Here is a 20,680-nt window from a genome sequence, read left to right on the forward strand (position 1 = left end):
CTATATGCAGGCGCGGCCGCGGAACTGCCGCAGCCCCGCAGTCCCCAAAGAAACGCCCGCACCGCGGCGCGCCAGTCGGTGCAAAATGGCCGCGCCCAGGAGAGGCTCAAAAATCTGGTCTATAGTCAGTAAATCCCCCCCCCCCTCCCCCCCCCCTCAAATAAATAACTGCGAAAAATACAGTGAAAGAATGTGAGAAGGCTCCACTGCACAAACTTTGAAAAGCCGGTGTAAAGCACCAAGCTCAAGTCACAAAAAAAGAAAAGAAGGAAACAAACAAAGGCAGAGGCCTGCAGACGGACCTTGCAGCTGACGTAGGCAGAATCAAACTCCCGTGCGCCTGCGTATCTCTCGAGGTTCAGGGCATCGAGGCGATCTTCACCAGCGGCCGACTCATCTGCCAGCTCCAACCCCGCCATGCTGGCCGAGAGGAGCTCGTCCGTGTCCACAGCCGCATCCTCGAGCACCTTCTGCACATCGAAAGCACAAGGCTTCATTCATCTGCTGCTTCGTGCTGAGCAGCTGGTGCAGAAAGGTCGCACCGTGCACAGCAGCACCCATGATGTGCAGTAATCGAAACTCAATGTCACATGCACGGATATGCAGTTCTAGCATCAGCCGCATGATGGACAATAAAAGAAAAAACAAAAGAAACAGGGGTCTGAGACATCAGAAATGAGAAATCTGCAATCATCAGCATCTACTGCAAATGGCTCTGGTGACTGTTGTATTCAGTTTCGTTTTTCATTTTCAGTTCTTTATTCCCCAGGGGGCGCTTCTGTTCTTCATTATATATATGATTGCATGTTTGAATAAATGGGTTGTGTGTGCATCGGGACGGCTGCAGTCTGACTTCCACCTTTGAAAATATCACATTGGCGACGAGGATGTTGTGAACGTCTGCAGCGGTCTGCAGTGGCAGCCATCTCAAAAACTGTGACCTGCACAATACGTACTGGCATTGGACAGCACACGGGCGCCTTTTGCATTACCCCGCAAAACACGACCCCCACGGCCACGTTACAAGCGCTCTAACCACGCAGCCATTGCAACAGGTGGTCGAAATTATTCTGGAGACCTGCCCTCCACCACTGCACCGCTTTCTCTCTTTCTTCTTTCACTCCTACCTTCCTCCCTTCCCTTACGGTGCGGTTCAGGTGTCCACCGAGATATGTGAGACAGACACTGCTCCATTTCCTTTTCTCAAAACACACACAAAAAAAATGTAAACGCTTGCATTATGTAGTGCATATCTGTTATGAGTGGCTAAGTTAATACACATTCTTTGGTATAACAAACAATGCCAAAACATTTGGCTAGTTGCCAACCAAACCCGAATGTAACGTGACCATGATTCTAATGAGGGGGTCTTCTTTGCGGGCACGAAACGGGAAAAGAAATGCACAAAACTGTAATGTGAGGGAAGATTTTGTGGGCATACAAAGAAAAAAACGAAAGAATAGGAATGTAACATGAGGAACGATGCCACAGTACAGTTAAAACTCCATCTAACGAATCCCGATTTTACGAAGTTCCCAATCTAACAAACAAATTTTCACTCCCCAGCAGGTAACCATAGAACTCAATGTTCTGATCAACCTGAACTAACAAAACTAACTTGGCCACTTACCCTGATCTAACAAAGTTTCGGAGTTTTTCTGGGAAGTCTAACGAAATTTTTTTGAGTGCACGTAGGCACAGATCACAAATTTCTTCATGGCAAACTAAATAACAAATTCTCTCCAGATTGTCGAGGTATCTTTTTTTTTTTGTTTCATGCAGATCGATTCAGGAAGCACTCGCGAATGCGCAGGCGCGAGTTAGCGGCGAATACGATGCCGCGGTAGCTTTCAGATGTTGTTACGTTACAATTTTAGATTTCGAAAGGCCGAAAAATGCCTTTCTCGATTTTACAAATTTCCTCATTGAATGAAATAATTCAAGCCTGCTCATCAATTCATTGAATCGGGTTTTAACTGCACATGGAAAGGTGAGTGGAAGTTTATGAACAAAAGTATCTCAACAAACGGCTCTCACACACTATCCCTGGGCTGCTGAGGCACATTCGTTTGACTTGGGTTGAAGGGAGACCTCGTGTGTCCTGTGGTGCATCACATGGTCTAGTATGCCTACTGATGAGTGCTAATTAGTGCACCTAACAAGAAATAACTACTAATTAAGAAAGAAAGAAGCACGTAACCATTAATGCTGCTGTGCCACACCCTTAAGATGTAGCTTAAGTGTTGCCATAATTTTTTTTTCTAAACTCCTGGGCGAAATCTGTGACTTTTTGTGAAACTTAAGCCACTGCACATTCTAAGCCTTGGGGAACATGTTAGTCAATGACCAAGAGCTCACAGGTTCTTGCACCACAGTCAGGGCTATCGACTCAGCTAAACAAACACAGCCGTTAACCCAGTTGACATTAACGGGCCTTCCCCATTAATGCAAACTCCCAACCTTTGGGTGCTCACTGATTCCTCCATACTTGTAGCCACAGATGTGGTAGACATTTTAGATGTTTCACTGCAAACAAGAAAGGTAACGGCATGTGCTCATATCCAAGCCCAGCTGGCTCAAGGGTTGTTGCCAAACACATCTGCACAAGGGTGGCACTTCCGTGTTTCCAGGTGTTGGTAATAACACAAAAGTAATTAAAATGTACATCGCACCCGTCTTCTCTACCCGGGCTCTACCACAGAAGGAAACAAAAAATTCAGGGGGGGGGGGGGGGGGGGCACTTTGTTGTCCTAAAGTGCGTTGAGGCGAAAGCCTTTAGCGCGGTGTTGCTGCTTGTGTCACTGATGTGTGGTTAAGGTGTTAATTAAATACACAATTGTTTGTGAATCCTATATGCTGGAGACACTGGAGGGCGATTGGGAGGCATCCGTCTGATTCGACGCCTTTCTGCAAACACTCTGCAGCGTTCTAGACAAGGACAACTACGTATGTGTTGGCAGGAAGTAGCGTAGCCATTAGCACGCTCAGCTGCGGAACGGAAGGATGGTGGTTCGAATCCCATCGTGCACAAAGATTTTTTCTTGGTCTGACTAGAAAAGCGTAACACCTCTGCTGACAAGCTTCTGCTGACAACCTTCTGTCGACAATGATGAGGCATTAAAGGCTTTCGCCTTAAAAGACATCTTCAGCGACACTCTCTCCTTGTTGTGAAGGCTAGCACACACACCCCTTTCAGGAGGGCCAAGTGGGAACAGGCCTGCTGGAGCCGGATGAGCATGACAAAGCGTCGGGAACCCGTGTTGCGGTACAGCTCCCGACCGGTCACGGGATCCACATACTTCTCGGGTCCACTCGACCTGCGCACCAAGGAAGAGGAATGCAGCGGCCTTTAGCACACGTGCATACGACTTTACATACAGCTTTTTTGCATTTCGCATTCATCAGATGCTGCCACTACAGCCAACACTAACACTCATAACAGGATCTATAAAACATGACCTCACCTTATAAAGCTAAAAGCGTACAGTGGGACTGTGCTCATACTGATGACATGTTGTCAATAGATTGCTGGGCTCCTAGACCTCATTAGCATCAATTTTAACACTATAGCCAAACGGGCGAGTTGGTGGTACATATTGAAGGCCAACAGCGCAACGACGCAGACAAAGTAGAAGAAAACACAGGATAAGCGCTTGTCCTGTGTTTTCTTCTACTTTGTCTGCGTCGTTGCGCTGTTGGCCTTCAATCAATTTTAACTTTGGTATTTACTCACGCAGTGAACCCACTCACATAATGAACCCACTTTTGTCGCTGAGAATTTGCTTTATGCGGCACCTTTTCTTCACACGTTCCTCAAATTCGCGCCATCCTCAGCGCAGACACTGGCAGCGTGGCGATAACATAGCAGCATGTTTATCTTTTGATGAGAGCTGCTGTGGGGATGGCATGCTCGGTGAACTTAGCAGAGTGCTAAGACGCTGTGCACCCTTGACAGGAGCACCGGTGGCAGTAGCTTGCTCAGCGTGGTGCTGAAACAGAGTATGACTCACACAATTTTAGGCTTTTGTTTGAAGACTGTGAAATGTGAAGCTTTTTTCATGATCCACTATTGCTGTTGTTTTTCCTGAACCTGCCTCCATTGCTCAACACAATGTCACATTAGCAACCATCACTGAATGTGTGAGCAGTGTCAACCCACATGCAAGCCTACATTTCTTACTTTAGTAGGCTTACTTATCAGTATACTTCATTACCTCGCAAGCAACACAGCATCTTCTCACATTGAGAAGTACGGTCAGCAGTGCACACAACTGCGGCAAAGCAGCTGTTTAAGATGAAAACCTATGCACCACTTTATTCAGCCTTCAGTGTATACGTTCAGTGAGACATGACAATGGACAATGCTCAATACAAGTGGACATAACCATGATGATACACACTGTGAAGAATGCATGGAACAAATAGGGTGTCGAGAAAGAGAGGTGCTCGTACCTGGACCACTCATCGAGCTCCTTGTAGACCTTCGCTTCAGTTCCTTCCAGAGAGAGCCTGTGCAACACTATGTCTTTCTTGGGCAAAGGCACCTGCATGTCATCAGAAGGAGACACATCCATCCATGGGCCTGGTGTTTGTTTACTGAATCACTTTATTTACTCACACACACTGCAGCACCTATGTAGGGCTATTACAGGAGTGGGTTAAACAAATTACCAGCAAACTGAACGCATAAGCAACAAACAATAAAAAGAAAATTTGACACGAAATATGCAGAGCACAAGAAATGAATATAAAAAAGCAACTCACAATATATCGAAGATGCAGGAAACATGAAATGAACTGAAGCAATACACTGTAAACACAACGGGGAAAAAAATAATGGGGCATTCATTTCTTTTACGACTAAGCTTAACTGGTTCCATTTGTGCAGACACCTTCACTTAGCCTTAAGGGCTTCATCAATCTAATCACCTCTGACTTGACATTACTTTCACTGCGGAAGCAGTTCTGCCATCACCCGACCAAAACGCGCTTGAGCCTGAGTCGTGAAGCCTCCGCAGTTGCAGTGCGTCTACGGGAGTAGCGAGAAAGAGGAGGAAGCCGCACCGATAGCAAGGCGAGAGAGCGATAAGGGGGGAGAGTAGAGCAGTGCACATCATGGTGCGCTCGCAGTGACACAGGGGTATGTAAAGGCATGTGCACTCACCCCACCACCCGCTTTGCTCAGGACATCAGTGTGTTGAACACAAGTGTGGACTTAGAGACTGCTCCGCACGCGCACCGCACCGAGCAACAACAGATATGCAGGCAACGACAGTGTGAGGCAAGAGAGATTGCGGGGGGTCATCTCCAATCTATGCAGGAGACGAAGTTAGCCAAGCTTGTCTAGCAAAAAAAGCACGACTTGGCTATTATTGATAACAAGACACCGGAGACCCCGTGTACCAGTGCAAAACAAGAAAGTGGCAGCATACAAGAAGTGTTGCCAGCTGCTCACACAGATTTGTCACATTAGATTGCCTTATCATTCGCCAATACTTTATTGCTTTAACCTTTCAAAACACTGGTAAAGACTTCATAGGAAAGTGAGGTAAGTTAGACTGACTGCGTGCCAGTTTTACCTAGCAATCTTTACAGCAATCTGCACATCTAAAGGCGTATGCAAAAGTGTGGAGACCATGCAGATGGTGGCAGAACTGTATGTCAGTGCTCACTGACGATGCGTTCATGTTATCTGTACAGTATGCGCAGTGCGCCCTCCCTGATATGCTGGCCTGCTCATCAACCGTGCACTTCCTTCATGCAGGGCTTTATCCATAGAAAAACTGCAACAAACAACGTTTGCGCAGTCTCCACTCTTGTGCATGCCTGTTCGTGCACTTTCAGCTACAGCATCCAGTATAAGGGCCCCGATCAGCCGTCACCACACACACACTGGGACACCGATGCGGTGCACTCAACCTCCGCTGGGAGGAGAGCGATTCGCCGCAAAGAAATAGGCCTCCAAGTTCACAAAGGAGACGTTTATTCACGTCGTCCTTCAGCAGTACACACACACTCAATCGTCACCCCGTCCCGGGGGCGCGCGAGGAACAAGGCTCCGCTGCGCGCACGAAGCGACTCGAGCAATGCGCGCCGCTAGCACGCCGCTGCAGGAGAATGTCCCCGCGGCAGTGCTGTGATCTCCCTCTCGTGTCGACCGTTGGGCCGGTTGCGAGAGAGAGTGGGCAATAAACGCAAGGTACGCCTGTCGGAGGTCGCTGGACCCCGCTGGACAGGCTCGAGCCGCTGCAGGTCAAAGGACACGTGCGGGCGAGCTCGAGTAAGCACTGGTCCGAACGGCAAAGGCCGGCACGGACAAACAGTAACGTACGCACCTTACGCTGTCTCGGAGGGATCTCTCTCTCTGGGCCCCGCTCGGATGGTCGCGCAGCGCGCGGCCGCCCAAAGCGGGTCCCAAATTCCCGCCAAAAGGCGCCAATGGCAAAGGCCCTTGGGGAGCCGGGGCGGAGCTGTGGCTAAATGACAGTGATTAGTCACCCAGCCGCCTCTCCACCGCCTGAGGCGGGAGCAAGGGAAACAGGAGAAACAACGCGGGAGGCCGGCAGAGCCGCGCAAAGGCGACGGCGGAAAGCCAGGATTCCCACAAACCCAAGTATGGCTCACAGCTGCATGACAACATTTCGTGCCACTAAAATTCAGAACAGATGAGCTCAATCTGTGTGTTGCATTGCAAAGCCCGGAAGAATTGAGATCAGTGAGCTGTACTGCCCGTCTAAAGCAATTATTACAAATACTACTGCACTGACAGGATCAGCCTGTCCAATGTGCTGAAGGTGTCGAAGCAGTTGGAGGTGCTCTATATGCACGCAGACAATGTACGCTTTGCTTTCCAAAGAAATTGTTGCTGGGTAAATTGACTGTGTGGGTTGCTCTACTGTTTGTGCACCTTTTCTCTTTAATGCGAGCAGGCTTTTGCATCGGGTTATGCTGAAATATACCTTGCTACCTGAAACGATAGTCAAACGGGCAAATTTAGTGTCAATTCCCGCAAGTGCCCTTCGGAATGGATCTTTTTTCGGCAACATCCTACATGTGCACTCAGCCTCTTTACACATTAGCAAAGTGAAGCCGTTGCACCCGGGATATTTTCTCGGGCAACAACATAACAAACTACGGGATGACATGAAAATTTGTCAACTTTTTTTTTTCTTACATAATAAACTCTTCCCCCCCATCATGGATCAATATGTGAGGGGCAGTGTTCATTATGTGAGAAAAACAAAGTTGAAAAAATTTTCTGCAAGTCGAAATTGCACATTGTACGCCCGCCCACACTGCGATACCACAGGCTCAGGTCACGGGTAGAACATGACACTAAATCTGCCCGTGCGACACGAACATTAAACTTCCCAGTCCAGTCGTCACAGTCGAACCACATATCGAACTCGCCAAAAAAATGCCTACGAGTTTGATATAACGTGTAATTCGATAAAATAGTAGCCGTAAGTTTAACAGCATACAAACATAGTGAGATAGAAAAAATTAACTTATTTCATAGCCACTTACTAAGCGCAGATTACCGAGCAAAATGGTTGTGAATTTTTTGTTTCTTCACCTTCACTGCCTTGGAGAGAACATATCTGCAATTTTATTGATTGATACCGAACAGCTCAGACCACAGCCGTCTATTGACACGCAATAGCGACGAACCACGCTGAGCACATAGAGCACGTTGAAATACATGGGCACACATCCTTTCAAGTACTCAACACAATTCGCATCAGTGCTCTCCTCATTATCCGAGACATCAGCAATGTTTTCATCTTTTCATCTGCAAGCTCTCCCACGGTATCAACGTCGTCGTCCGCGGAAAGAAAAGTGGCCGCAAAAGCTCCCTGACACAAATAGTACCAGCAAATTTGGACAGCTGGCTCCACAAATCATCAAGAACCACGACGCTTCTTCGAGCTCACCGAACAAGGAATATGCTCCGTCGTCTCCTCCAGGAAGGCAGAGACCAGAATGTCGGAAGCAGATCTGCATATAGTTTCTTTTCAAGAGTGCAGCTCTTAGGGGCCCGTTTGTGGGTTGAGCTGCGTCATCGGGCGGGGGTGGGGGGTGAGAGAGAGAGAGAGAAGTGCCAGGGGTGCACAGGAGGCGCTCTCTCCCACTGACGCATCCCAGCGCAGTCCCGGCGCTCTCGGGAACACAGGGGGAGGGAGCCTTAGCTTAAAGGGACACTGAGGAGAAATTCAAGTTGGCTTGTATCGACAGAATACCAGCTCCTGATTACAAAAACGCCACTCATACTGACAACAAAGCTCTTGTAACACCTAAAAGAGCAAGAACCAAAATACAGGTATCGCCGCCACAGGCCAAACTCGCAAGTACAAGCGTGATGACGCCATAGGACAAAACAGTGTTGGTTCTAGCAACACCGGAACACAAGAAGCAATGAATCACTGAGGCGCAGCCAATGCATGCGCAAATTTTCTTGACGTCGCCAGATGGCGCCACATACCCGGCAGCTACGCGCGCCTGCAGCATCGGGACCAATCAGCGCCTGCTTACCGGCGGTAGGCGGGCTCCCAGTATTCCACTAACAATAACAAGGTACACGGTCTGCTAAAGGTGTTTATTTGCGAGAACTTCGTTGACGACTTCGAGAACGGGATCCATCGTAACACTGGCAAAACGCCGGTGCAAACGTAAACGAAGTGACGGTAGCAACGGCCGCAATAGCCGATAGATGCCTTCAACGTGCGGCCGGCGATAGCTTTCTTTTCGGCTGCTGCTAGGCCGCTCTGCTGGCTGCCAGAAATCACGGAGTCTGCGTTACGTCATGTGCACGTCGTGTTTCACGTCACTTAGTCCTGTGCCGTCATAAGAGAATCCCAAGTTTGAATCAGAGCGGCGGGAAAAACTTTTTCAACTTCGAATCCACATTTTTTAGAAATAAATGCATTTTTCGCTTCCGGCCAAGTGGCAACAAAGCCATGAAATGCTGAACTATCGGATTTCACTATAAAAAAAGCATTAATAGAACTCTCCTAACTGTCCCTTTAACATGTGCTGTGACACCCCCTCCCTCTCACAGCGCCGCAGCCTGCTTCTAGAAGTTTCGGAGTTGGCTATTTAGGAGTGTGCAAGCATGTTGTATGCTGTTATGGGGTTCTTGGTCAGGCTTCGTCGAAGGAAGCAGACAGGCCCCAGATCTTTACTGGAACCATCGAGTGTTATCACTCACACAGAAGGGCTTTCGCTCAATGGGGCAAGTATGGCTTTCGCTTCAATAGCCGGTTCTTTCTGAAGAATGAGTGATGCAACCGGAAGAAATGCTTTTCCTGCTACTGCTGCTAAATGAGCTGCCCGAGCAGCCGCTCAGTGCCGCCGCTGAGAGGACTCGGCCGTTTGTGCCGCCCAAGCACAAGCTCTTCGCCACCGCCGAGAAGACCCTGCCATTCATGCTGCCAAAGCACAAGCTTGTTGCTGTTGCTTAGAGGAACCTGCCATTCACGCTGCCAAAGCACAAGCTCGTTGCTGTTGCCGAGAGGAACCTGCCATTCGTGCTGCCAAAGCACAAGCTCATTGCTGTTGCTGAGAGGAACCTGCCATTCACGCTGCCAAAGCACAAGCTCGTTGCTGTAGCTGAGAGGAACCTGCCATTCGGGCTGCCAAATCACAAGCTCGTTACTGTTGCTGAGAGGAACCTGCCATTCACACTGCCAAAGCACAAGCTCGTTGCTGTTGCTGAGAGGAACCTGCCATTCACGCTGCCAGAGCACAAGCTCGTTGCTGTTGCTGAGAGGAACCTGCCATTCACACTGCCAAAGCACAAGCTCGTTGCTGTTGCTGAGAGGAACCTGCCATTCACGCTGCCAAAGCACAAGCTCGTTGCTGTTGCTGAGAGGAACCTGCCATTCAGGCTGCCAAAGCACAAGCTCGTTGCTGTTGTGGAGAGAAACCTGCCATTCACGCCACCGAAGCTGACAGAGCTGTGCTCAAATTTCACATTATGAAGTAGCGCAATCGTCCTTAGAGTTTTTTCACATCATTCCACAGCTCACTTAGCATAGACAGGACACCTAAGAGGCCGATTTTTGGGTTTCTTCCTGTCCTCGGGTTCTGCAGGACCCATTGGTTCAAAAGTTTCCTAAAACCAACCTTCACTTCACAGATTATATCCCCTGGTCCAAAGGTTGAAGCACTGATGTCACGTTTGGTGGCAAAAAGTGAAGTGCAACATTGCTGGAACTAGGACTGCAGCGGTGGGCACAGGCGTAGCAATCTTGGCCTATCAGGTTTTAGTTCCAAGCCTTCAGTCACTCTGCAAAAAATTTCACTGGTTTCCCACGCTTTCGAATTGGACCTGTAGGTCACCAGAACTGAAAGCATGTTCTGCAAGCATCGCAGACACCTGCCTTTTTCAATCAGAAGTGGTCAAAGCTTCATTGATCCACCTGTGTTGGTGGAGAGCAGCTTCGGATTTCTTCTTATCTTGTTCAAGTTGCTTGATAATTTCCAGCTTCATGAAAAATGGTAGTTTCTGCTGTTTCGCAGCTGCCATCGAGCGCACGGACAGGCATCAAAAACCATGCGAAATTGCCGTGGCAGCATGACACACTGAGCAAATGAACTGCATCACAACATGGGCACAACTGACGCGACATGAATGCATATTCTGGTTGGTTGGGTATGTGCCCACCACCTATGGCATGGAAAATCCGCATCATCATTGGTCCGCGCACGCTACGTAGCATCACTAGCACCTGTAGGTCCATGCAGAAAAGCTAACCTTCGGAGACGTGCTGAGGGAACGCCAGCTTCTCGAGTCGACCGGAGTTGCCCAAAGTTCGATCGAACTTGCGGGGAAGCTAACCCCCAGAGATAAGTTGAGGGAAAGCCAGCTTCTTGAGTTGCCCGAAGTTCGGCCAATTTTCGTACGATATAGGCGTACATTTTTCGATATATTCATGTTGTGGCTTTATAGGGCTCAAAAATTATTCTGTATAAAGGATAACTCGATCTAACTGAGTAAAATACAATCGGTTTTGACTGTATTACATCACTAATCTTCAGGTAATTACCTCTCCAAGACATGTCACAGCAAGCCTTGGCCAAAGAGCATGCCACTGAGTGTTGGCCTGGCATGGCAGGCAGCAGAGCTCAGAACGTGCGGGGGGAAGTGCTGAACCTTCCGAAAGAAAGACAGAGCCTGTCATCCATTTGAAGCAAGGCTCGAATCAAACAGGGCCACTGTGCAAGATGGTAAGTCCAAAGGAAGCCAGAAAACCCACACACGACACTCACCAATGGCTTGCCGTCCTTGCCAGCCTGCTCCTTGGTTCTGCGTAGCAGGAGGCACTTCATCACCACAGCCATCGCCTCTGGCCCTGCACACATGCAACAGCACATCATTCTAGCCACGTGGCCTGCACAGACATCAATCTTTCTTGGTGCTCCGCAACTTGCAATTTAAATGTGCTGGACTAGGTCAAGGCACTCCTGTTATCTTTAGCTTAGATATTAAGAAATATTGCACAATGGTGGCTCTAAGTGTTCTAACGCTCCCAAGCTGACACGGCCAAATAGCAACATGCATGAAGACACACCAAACAGACCGCCTGTTCCCGCCCTCCCATATGTTCTTTCGCGTTTACTGTCCTGTGTCCAATGTCATGGTACCCCCAAATTTGAAGCATGTTAAAAGTTGCCAGCTGGCGTTTGTGTTTGGCCTTTTACTTGGTCGTGTTTCTAGAGCAGGCAGCAGTGCTGAAACACAAACAAGTAAAAGGACAAACACGAATACAGGTTGTTAACATTTTAGTATGCACTTATGCTTCTTTTTTTTCCGTGTGGCACCGCCGACAAAGTGAGCCATTACTGTGCCTTTCTTTCCCTGAAAATTAGCAGAGAGTCTTGACTGCAAATAAAACTAGACTGCGAACTGGACTGCCTAATTTGCTTCAAGCAAGCGGGCCCCGTTGTTCCCTGCCCAGACCAGTGAGCATTACTTCAGTGTGATGTTAACTGTTAGGGTTACGACTCCACTTTTCTAGTTCTGCTGCTCAGTCACACACTGCGACTCCTCCCGTGAGTTGCTTAGCAGGCAATGTCATCCGCAAACCAATGCTACTGAGATGTTGCCCATTCTCTTAAAGGGACGAAACACTGACCAAAACATGTGATAAGATCATCGTGGAAATGAAAGGATCGTGCCTCAAATTGTAAGAATTTAGCACTGCAATATCAAAGAAAGAGGATTTATAAATTTAATTTCGCACTGAAAATTGCAGGAAAAGCTATCTTGCAGTTAAACCTGCCATTATCACTGTAGCCCACCACATGACCACATCTTGGTAAAATATCGCTTAATCTGCTTTAAGTGCACAGTGTTTTTTTTCTTTAAGGAGTCTCCGTCATGTTTTATTATAGTTTACACCCTCCAGTGTGCTCTTCGAAGAGAAGGAATGCTCCCTTTGCATCATCGACCATGCGCTTTTAGCTTTTGTAACCAGATGGCGCCACAATGATTTGAATTTCTTGGAGGGAGTGGCAACCACGGTCTACTAAACTTTCGTCAATGCGGCATAAATCACTGCGCTGAAATAGCTTTGGGTGTGGAAACTGAAATGGACGCTATTCTATATATTAAAAATATCTTAATAGTACTGTCTGGCCGGTGAGATTTATATTAGTTTATGGTACAGCGCTTTTGCTCACATGCAATCGCCATCATGCTCGCTGATCATGGTTTCCAGCATCAGGATATATAAAAACGGGCGCATGCACCGATCTAAAAATTGCAATGAAAATTTCCTACAGTGCTTCCAACAAAACCATAGTGTGCAGCACCTTAGACAGCAAGCTTTCCATTGTGCCAAAAAAAGATTGGGTCCTTAAAATTCAGTGTTCTGTCCCTTTGATATACCCAGCTCTTCCCAATGCAAGCCTCCAAATAACCTTTGTAGCCATGCAGTGAATAACAGCGAGGGGGATGTGTCAGCTTGCCTGAAACCCTCCCTGATCAGTGTTCTCTCACTAAATTGTGAAATTCCAAAACGGAATTCAAAATTGAGCAGCTTAACTAGTAGTCATTAGCCACTGGGAACAGTGTGTCTGCCTCACCAGGATTTTCCTTGACCCACTGCTTCCAGAAGGCGTCGTCGTCAAAGGGCCGGCACTGCAGGAACCTGCACGCGAGATCACCCCACACGAAAACACACAACTAAACTGAAGAACAGTGCTCCATATTTTGAACACAGTGCAGCGAAACTTAGTAGAGAAAAATTTTCAGATCAAATGGACACTTACTTCACACAACAGAGTTTGGTCTGCTCTGGAAGCAATGCACAAAAAATGTACTATGTAATGCAAAATCATACCTTTCACGCCTCTTAGTGGGTGCAAACTCTTTGTCATACACTCGACTTCTGGACCCAGCGGGTCTTGTAGCTATCTAAACAATTTTCTACGAGCACAAACAGCACAAGAAACGACCTCTTACATCATGCTCTCTATGCTATCAAGAGAAACAGCACGGGAATGACTTTTTTTCATTAATAAAAAAAAAAACACCCTCGTACTAGTGACAGCTCAGGCAACCAATGAATGCCAGAAAATGCACATGCTGTAACAAGTTCCAGTTTTGTTTTCCCTGTGCGCCACCTTCAACAGGTAACAATTGATTCCTCCTCACGCGCTTTCTCTCTCACCTGCGTGCTCTCTGACATTTCCCTCATGTGGTTTCGTCCTATGAGGATACTTTCACTTTTCTAACTATGCTACACGACTGAGGCAAGACCGCATTTTTACACTTGTTAAATGCATCTCTGAAGATTTCGTTTTCCTGTGTTTTGTGACCTGTTATCTGCCTGAAGAGTGGCCGCAGCCCAAACGCATGTCACAGACTCTGAACATGCAGCCTCAAGCTATCTCAGATGTTGGAGAACACAAACCACTTGAAAACACACAATATGACACAGCTTGAGTGCAATACACTGTACTCATGGAGAGACAACGATGGGACAATAGGGACACAACATGAAGCGAAGCAAGTGCCGCTGGCATATTCAATCAAATACAAACACAACAGAACTGCCATCAAGCACAGGATGCGGAAAAATGTGAAGCAAGAATCCACACACAGAGACTCCCCAGTGGCAGAAGCATAAGCTGCCAGGCAACACTAGCCTCAAGAAAAAGTGGGTGTGGGGTGGCAAAATGTGCTGATGAATAGATGCTTCCCGAGCGAACAAGCAGCAAAACAGACCACTTGGTCAGTTTCAAATGTTTGCGCATGACAACAATGTTAATTGATGCGCTGTGGCACAAACTGGTGCCACAAAAGATGCAACACAGTTGTAGGAGTGGCTGTCATTCCGGCAACAAGATATTGCCACCATGCAGGCTGGCTTCGGCTGCTTCAATACGGTTGGTCGGAGAAGTCGATGCAGAACTGTCATTACGGGAGCACTAAAGTTCGAACACTTCTGAAGCCTTTGACCATGTCTGTTGATCCTTTGTCCCAGGCTAAATTTTGGTTTGGTTTTATGGAGTTTAACGTCCCAAAGCAACTCAGGCTATGAGGGACGCCGTAGTGGAGGGCTCCGGAAATTCCGACCACCTGGGGTTCTTTAACGTGCACTGACATCGCACAGAAGCCTAAATTTTAGTGCTCCTGTAATGACAATTGCCTGAAATGTCTGCAACACCACTGCACCACTCTGGACAGCCTTCCACTTCTGCTCATATGAATGCTTGCTCAAAAACAAGTGTGGAGAGAGTGCAATCATACTGTATGATGTTGGAAAAAAAAAAATGAACCCAGGAAAGGCAGGCATGTGGAAGGAGGGTGTCCTCACTTGAGTAGGGCGCGCATGTCGCCCACATCGTTGTGCACAGGGGTCCCCGTCAGGGCCCAGCGCGACCATGCGGTCAGGGCGCATGCTGCCTTGGCCCGCCGCGTGTTGAGGTTGCGGATGCTGTGTGCCTCGTCCAGCACCAGGCGGCGCCACCTGACTGCAAACAGCGGCGACAGCTGTGGGGAACAGGCAAGGGTGTTGGCATTCTCAGCAGAAGTGGGCTGCATCCGCACAGGTGCGTGTGAATTCATCGAAGAAGATGCAGCAAACGGGCTTCTTGTGCCTCACCTTTTTTTTTTTTTCTGAAATACGGGCACTTAGGGTTACAGAGCACCCACACTAGTGACGTGCTTCTTGCAGCCACATGCTGCCTACCAGCATGCACCATTCGCTAGGCACTGCAAGGTTAAACCTGCTTCGCTTCGAAGTCACAGCTGCAATGCTTTGTAACTAGCTGCTGCCTATCATAGGACGTCTTATACAATAATACTGTTTCCAGTACACTATAAATAGAACAATCACTCATTAAAATTAAGCCACAGTTGGTATCCACAACGCCTCTGGCAGCAAAGCACACCATGCGACATCCACTGCTAGGCTTTGCTAGTTTTTTTTGTTTTGTTTTTAATTCGATAAGTGTATTATGTGGCGTAAGTTAAGTTGGCTTCACTGCATGACAGCAATGTGGCGTGGAAAATGAGTTTCACAGCACTAGCACTGCCAGCAGGAGCTCAAAGCCATGCGGCAGAGTTGTCTCCGCACGTGGAAAGCAGTCAAAGAGAGCCTTTGCCAAGGGTGCCATCATTCATTGGCGCTTCTTGCATAGTAGATGCCCTGCGTAAACAAGTCGATGCACAACCGCCACAAAAGAGAAGAGATTGTTTAGGCCAAGTGTAACGCTGCTTGCATTTTATGCTGAACGAATGCACAGCTGCTCCCTGTATACACAGGCAGCTATGCAAGCAAAAGTAGTGCTCAGGTGCAGTGATTATCATGGGCGCATTCCTGGTGGAATTATGTGCCCGCACGGTAAATGCTGAATCCTGTACAATTAAGTATCCTCTTGAAGCGAATACATGGACTGTTTGCTACAAAGCAGCACAGAAGTGTGAGCAGTAGATATCGAAATCTGCAGCCATGGGAGCTGATGATGCGGCTGTGCAGGTGGGACGAAGTGAAAGAGAGCGACACGTATTGCTCAGCACGGGCAGTGAGGCATCCTGCCATTGTTATGTGACAAGGAGATCGGCTGACTGTTTCGCTGTCGGCTATGGACTACCGACAAGGATGTTTGCCAAGCATCAGCGTCTGCTAAGTGTGGCAAAGCTAAGTACAATGTAAAAACCGTGTTGGGATTTGCGATATGTTGACCAAGATCAGCTCAAGCAGCTGCTTGGTTTCAAAACTTGGTGTTGTTCCTCGCCCACTTGGGTTTTTCTCAGCATATCACAGCACTGACTAATTCTGCAAGCATTTCAAAAGATGCTGGCATGCACGGCATGTGTACGAAAGCAGATGACACAGCAATCCATGCATCACAACTTTGGGGCCCATGGGACCAGAGTTTCTGCTCTTCCCTGGGCTGTGACATCCTGGCACACCACGGCACTCAGAAGCCCAATCCGAAATCGCTCAGTATAAATAAAGCGGTACTAAATTATTTATCACGCATATATGAACTGCAGAGCGTGTATGCCACACACCCCGGGGCAATATGCAAGGCCTGAAACAAAGAATGCACCAACCAAATATTAAGTGGCATCTCCACCCCTTTAAGAAAGGGTTAGGAATATTGTCAGGGCTGTTGGCTTTCTTAATGTCAGTGGCTAGCAATAAGAATAGAATTCTGGGTTCCGTTAATGTTATTTCATTGTTTACTGGTGCTACCACAACCAAAGGAGCCTGTGGCATGTATCACGCCGTTATCAGCAGTGAAGGCGGAGTTAAATTATACATCAAACTTTTGCCCTATTTAAAGCATTACTTGGTGGCAGACTACACTGTTTGTGCGGCCTGGAATTAAGGTACCACTACAATTTTTGAGGAAATGAATTAATAAAGCAAAAGCTCATTAATCTGACCTTCGAGGGACTGGAAAAAATGTTCAAATTAACGAATGACTAAAAAAACCTGCAGAGAATCGCTGTTAGTATGGGAAATTGATTTGGCAGAAGCCTGGACAATGGTTGCCTGATTTCATGACGAGAACAGCGCTGCAATGACGGTTTTTCACATTTCCGTCAATGCTTTCTTGCATGCGTACTGTCGGGAACATCGAAGTAGAACTGCTCCAAAACCATAAGTGCCTCACACATCCTTCACTATGCAACACGGTGGAGCTCCACCGCGACCACTTCACACCCATCGTAAGTGGAACCGTCGCATGTGAAGACGCTTAACAGTGAATGGAGCATGACATGTGCACAGTTTCGGCAACCAGGAAGAACAAAACCACGCAGCTGCAAGTGCAAACGGCGAGAAAAAAAGGAGAGGGGAGGGAGGAAAAAAGCATCCGAAACTCTGCGCAGCCGAGTTAGATTGGCTGGCTGATGCTGGCTAGCTGTGCCACCGCCGCTGCAGGCTGGCGGTCGTCATCACGCTGGCCGTCATGCGCACGTCACAGGTGTGCAAGCGACTATGCAGCATGGTTTCAACGATTTGTTGCTGCGCCGGTCATGACCTGGATATGGCCTGCGTTCGGGAGCCTGTTTGAATTACCCGTATGAGACCCGTAGCGTATAAGTTAGCGAGCATCTGACGCCATGGACTTACATGGGTGTTGGCCAGGACTGAGCTCAAATTATCCGGCGTTCAAATTATCCAGATTTCCAAACTAATGCACTTTGACTGTACTTAAAGTGACATTTAGATATTTTGCACGGATGTTTTCATGGATTTCAAAACTGTATCTAGAGAGAGATGATTTGATTCGAAGTTTTCTTAGCCTGGAAATCTTGAGCTTCAACTGTATGATTTGCCTGCTTATCCACAAACCTTTTGGTTTATTGGCTGGTTTATTGTGGTTTAATGTCCCAAAGTGACTCAGGCTATGAGGCACGCAGTAGTGGAGGGCTCCGGAAATTTCAACCACCTGGGGTTCTTTAACGTGCACTGACATCGCACAGTAGACAGGCCTCTAGAATTTAGCCTCCATCGAAATTCAGCCGTCGCGGCCGGGATCGAACCCGCATCTTTCAGCCAGCAGCCGAGCGCCGTAACCACTGAGCCACTGCGGCGGGGTCCACAAACCTTTTGTATGGTTCCGACTTTGGTTGGTACATATTTCGACAAGCAATGCTCAACGTTACTCTTGAAAACTAACCATAGCTACTCAGCTGAAACCGCCGAATTGGTAAATTGGAGTTAAAATTCGGTGCAAGAATGTTCAAGATGTTCAAGCACAAGCTGCCTGAGTGATCCCAATCATACACCAACCTCGTCCCCCATTGAACAAATTTCTACTGACATGTCAAAGTAGATTTCGTTGCCTTATGATCTAAAAAGCCATCAACTGTTTCCCAAAAAAAAGACCATCCTTTACAAGCTTATCATTAACAAACGTGAGATCTAGAACGTTTTGGCTGTTGTCAGTGACACGTGTAGGTTGAAAAACAATCTGTTTTAAATTAAAGTTTAAAGCTATATCAAGCAGTACACCCATACAGGCAATTTCCACCTTTCTGCTTTTGAGGTATTCCCACGATACACCAGGAAGGTTAAAACCCCAGTTAGTATGATCCCTTGTGAGAAATAAAGGTGATGTTGCACGCATTCAGCTAAATCATTCATCGTGTCTGTGCTAGAGCTCGGAGGCCGTTGCACTGCTCCTATGTGGTAAACCAGTTTGCCTATGAGAACTTTGCGACAGAGTGCTTCAGAGCAGGCTAAATCTGACACTGGCAAAACGTGAAAGCCATTCTTGACAAGAATCACCACACCACTGCCATGATAGCGTCTATCTTTTCACAGAACAATGTATTCTGGTGAGAAGATACCACTGCTAGATATAAGAGAGGAAAGCCAAGTTTCGGCAATGGTGATAACATAAGGCATGTGATCGAGCAGGGATGTTTATGGCTCAACTACCTCATTAACAGTGCTTCTTGTGTTTAAGTTTACTGCCGTAACAACTTGTTTGGTTTGGTTTATTGGGGTTTAATGTCCCAAAACAACTCAGGCTATGAGAGATGTCGTAATGAAGGGCTCCGGAAATTTCGACCACGTGGGGTTCTTTAATGTGCACTGACATTGCACAGTACATGGGCCGCTAGAATTTAGCCTTCATCGCAATTCGGCCGCTGCGGCCGGGATTGAACCCGCGTCTTTCGGGTCAGCAGCCGAGCACCATAACCACTGAGCCACCGTGGCGGGGCTTAACATCTTGTGCTGTTTGAGCTGAAGCTAGTTTTTCCTGAAACTGGTTTCGTTTTTTTTTCAATAAACTTATCACCAGGGTCCTGTACAGCTTACTTTCCAATTTCTGGGCCGAATAGTGGGCCTTGTCTCAACTGCCATGCTTTAGTGGCTCATACGGTGAAAAAAAACACTCCGCAGCCAAATGGGGGACAACACGCACCCCTTTGTTGCCGGCAGCGTCAATGCGGGCCCAGTCGCTGCTGATGGTGTCGTAGGTGGTGACCACCAGGTGGCAGCGCACGAGCTCCCGGGGGTCCGCAGAGCGGTTGCGGCCATGGTGCACCCGCACCCGCCACTGGCCAGGCAGGTGGCGCTCCACCTCTTCCTCCCACTGGTGGAGCAGGGACAGAGGGCAGACCACCAGGGTGCCACCCCGGGGCGATGGCGCAACCTTCGCCTCACCGTCTGTGGAAAACGATGCCACCACCATCATCATCAGCCTGACTACGCCCACTGCAGGGCAAAGGCCTCTCCCATGTCTCTCCAATTAACCATGTCCTTTGCCAGCTGCGGCCACTGTATCCCCGCAAACTTCTTAATCTCATCCGCCCACCTAACTTTCTGCCGTCCCCTGCTACGGTTGCCTTCTCCTGGCATCCACTCCGTTACCCTTAAGGACCAGCGGTTATCTTGCCTTCACATTGCATGCCCTGCCCAAGATTTAAACTAGGATGTCATTAACCCGTGTTTGTTCCCTCACCCACTCCGCCAATACCAATGGATGTCAGATGTGCATGGCACAACTCGGGAGCTTGAGGTACATACCAGCGCTTACAACACAAAACGCAGTTCATCTCGTCACCAAAAGTGTCATCTGACACTGTGCTGGTAGACTTCATTTTCATATGTCACTCGGTTCTTCCCTGAAACAACCAGCTAAAGCACTCAGTTTCTAATGCACACACACACACTAGTTACCTGACATGACACCACTTCAACTGTTCTCCAGAATGCCAACTACCCAAGGTACAGATGAATTGTGGGTTTTACTGCAAGGGTGAGTTAATTTTATTTCAGTTAGCACCTCAAGTCTTGCACATTTGCTCAAGGGGTTTAATAATGAACAACCCGCAATGCATGCCATGACAGAACACAACCGGAGAGGCGTATTTCCCGTTTGCTCTGTTGTGTCATGAAAGCTTTTCGTGGGCATCTTTTCTGTAATGATGCAATGAATATTTGTCCATTCAACAACAAGCCTAAAGCATGTGCCCAAATTGGTGCAGCCTGCGGTGGTAAGATTTGCTCAGCTACACCAAGAAACAGCAATTTATGATTTAAAGGACTGTGCTTAAATTCACAACAATGTGCTCTCCAGTTGATGTCACGGCCAGCTCAAATGCTGGTTCAACAAATAAATTAAATCAGTGCCAATCCTAACAGCTGGAAGAGCATGAAAGAATCTCTCTACAGCCATGGGACGGGCGTAGGTGAGGAGG

The 20,680-nt window shown here is 47.8% G+C and overlaps 1 protein-coding gene across 1 annotated transcript in view; it reads right to left on the reverse strand.

The window, feature by feature from the left end:
* Window positions 1–20,680, reverse strand: part of LOC149344159 (transcription termination factor 2-like) — a 50,705-nt gene that overhangs the window by 13,796 nt on the left and 16,229 nt on the right. Inside the window, 7 exon segments of the mRNA XM_089546180.1 lie at window positions 303–470; window positions 3,188–3,317; window positions 4,453–4,544; window positions 11,272–11,354; window positions 13,090–13,154; window positions 14,826–15,001; window positions 19,402–19,646. Coding sequence (XP_089402306.1) covers window positions 303–470; window positions 3,188–3,317; window positions 4,453–4,544; window positions 11,272–11,354; window positions 13,090–13,154; window positions 14,826–15,001; window positions 19,402–19,646 — 959 coding nt within the window.

Source organism: Amblyomma mixtum, chromosome 5, assembly GCF_055824585.1.
Source record: "Amblyomma mixtum isolate Tamu chromosome 5, ASM5582458v1, whole genome shotgun sequence".
Classification (NCBI taxonomy): Eukaryota; Metazoa; Arthropoda; class Arachnida; order Ixodida; family Ixodidae; genus Amblyomma; species Amblyomma mixtum.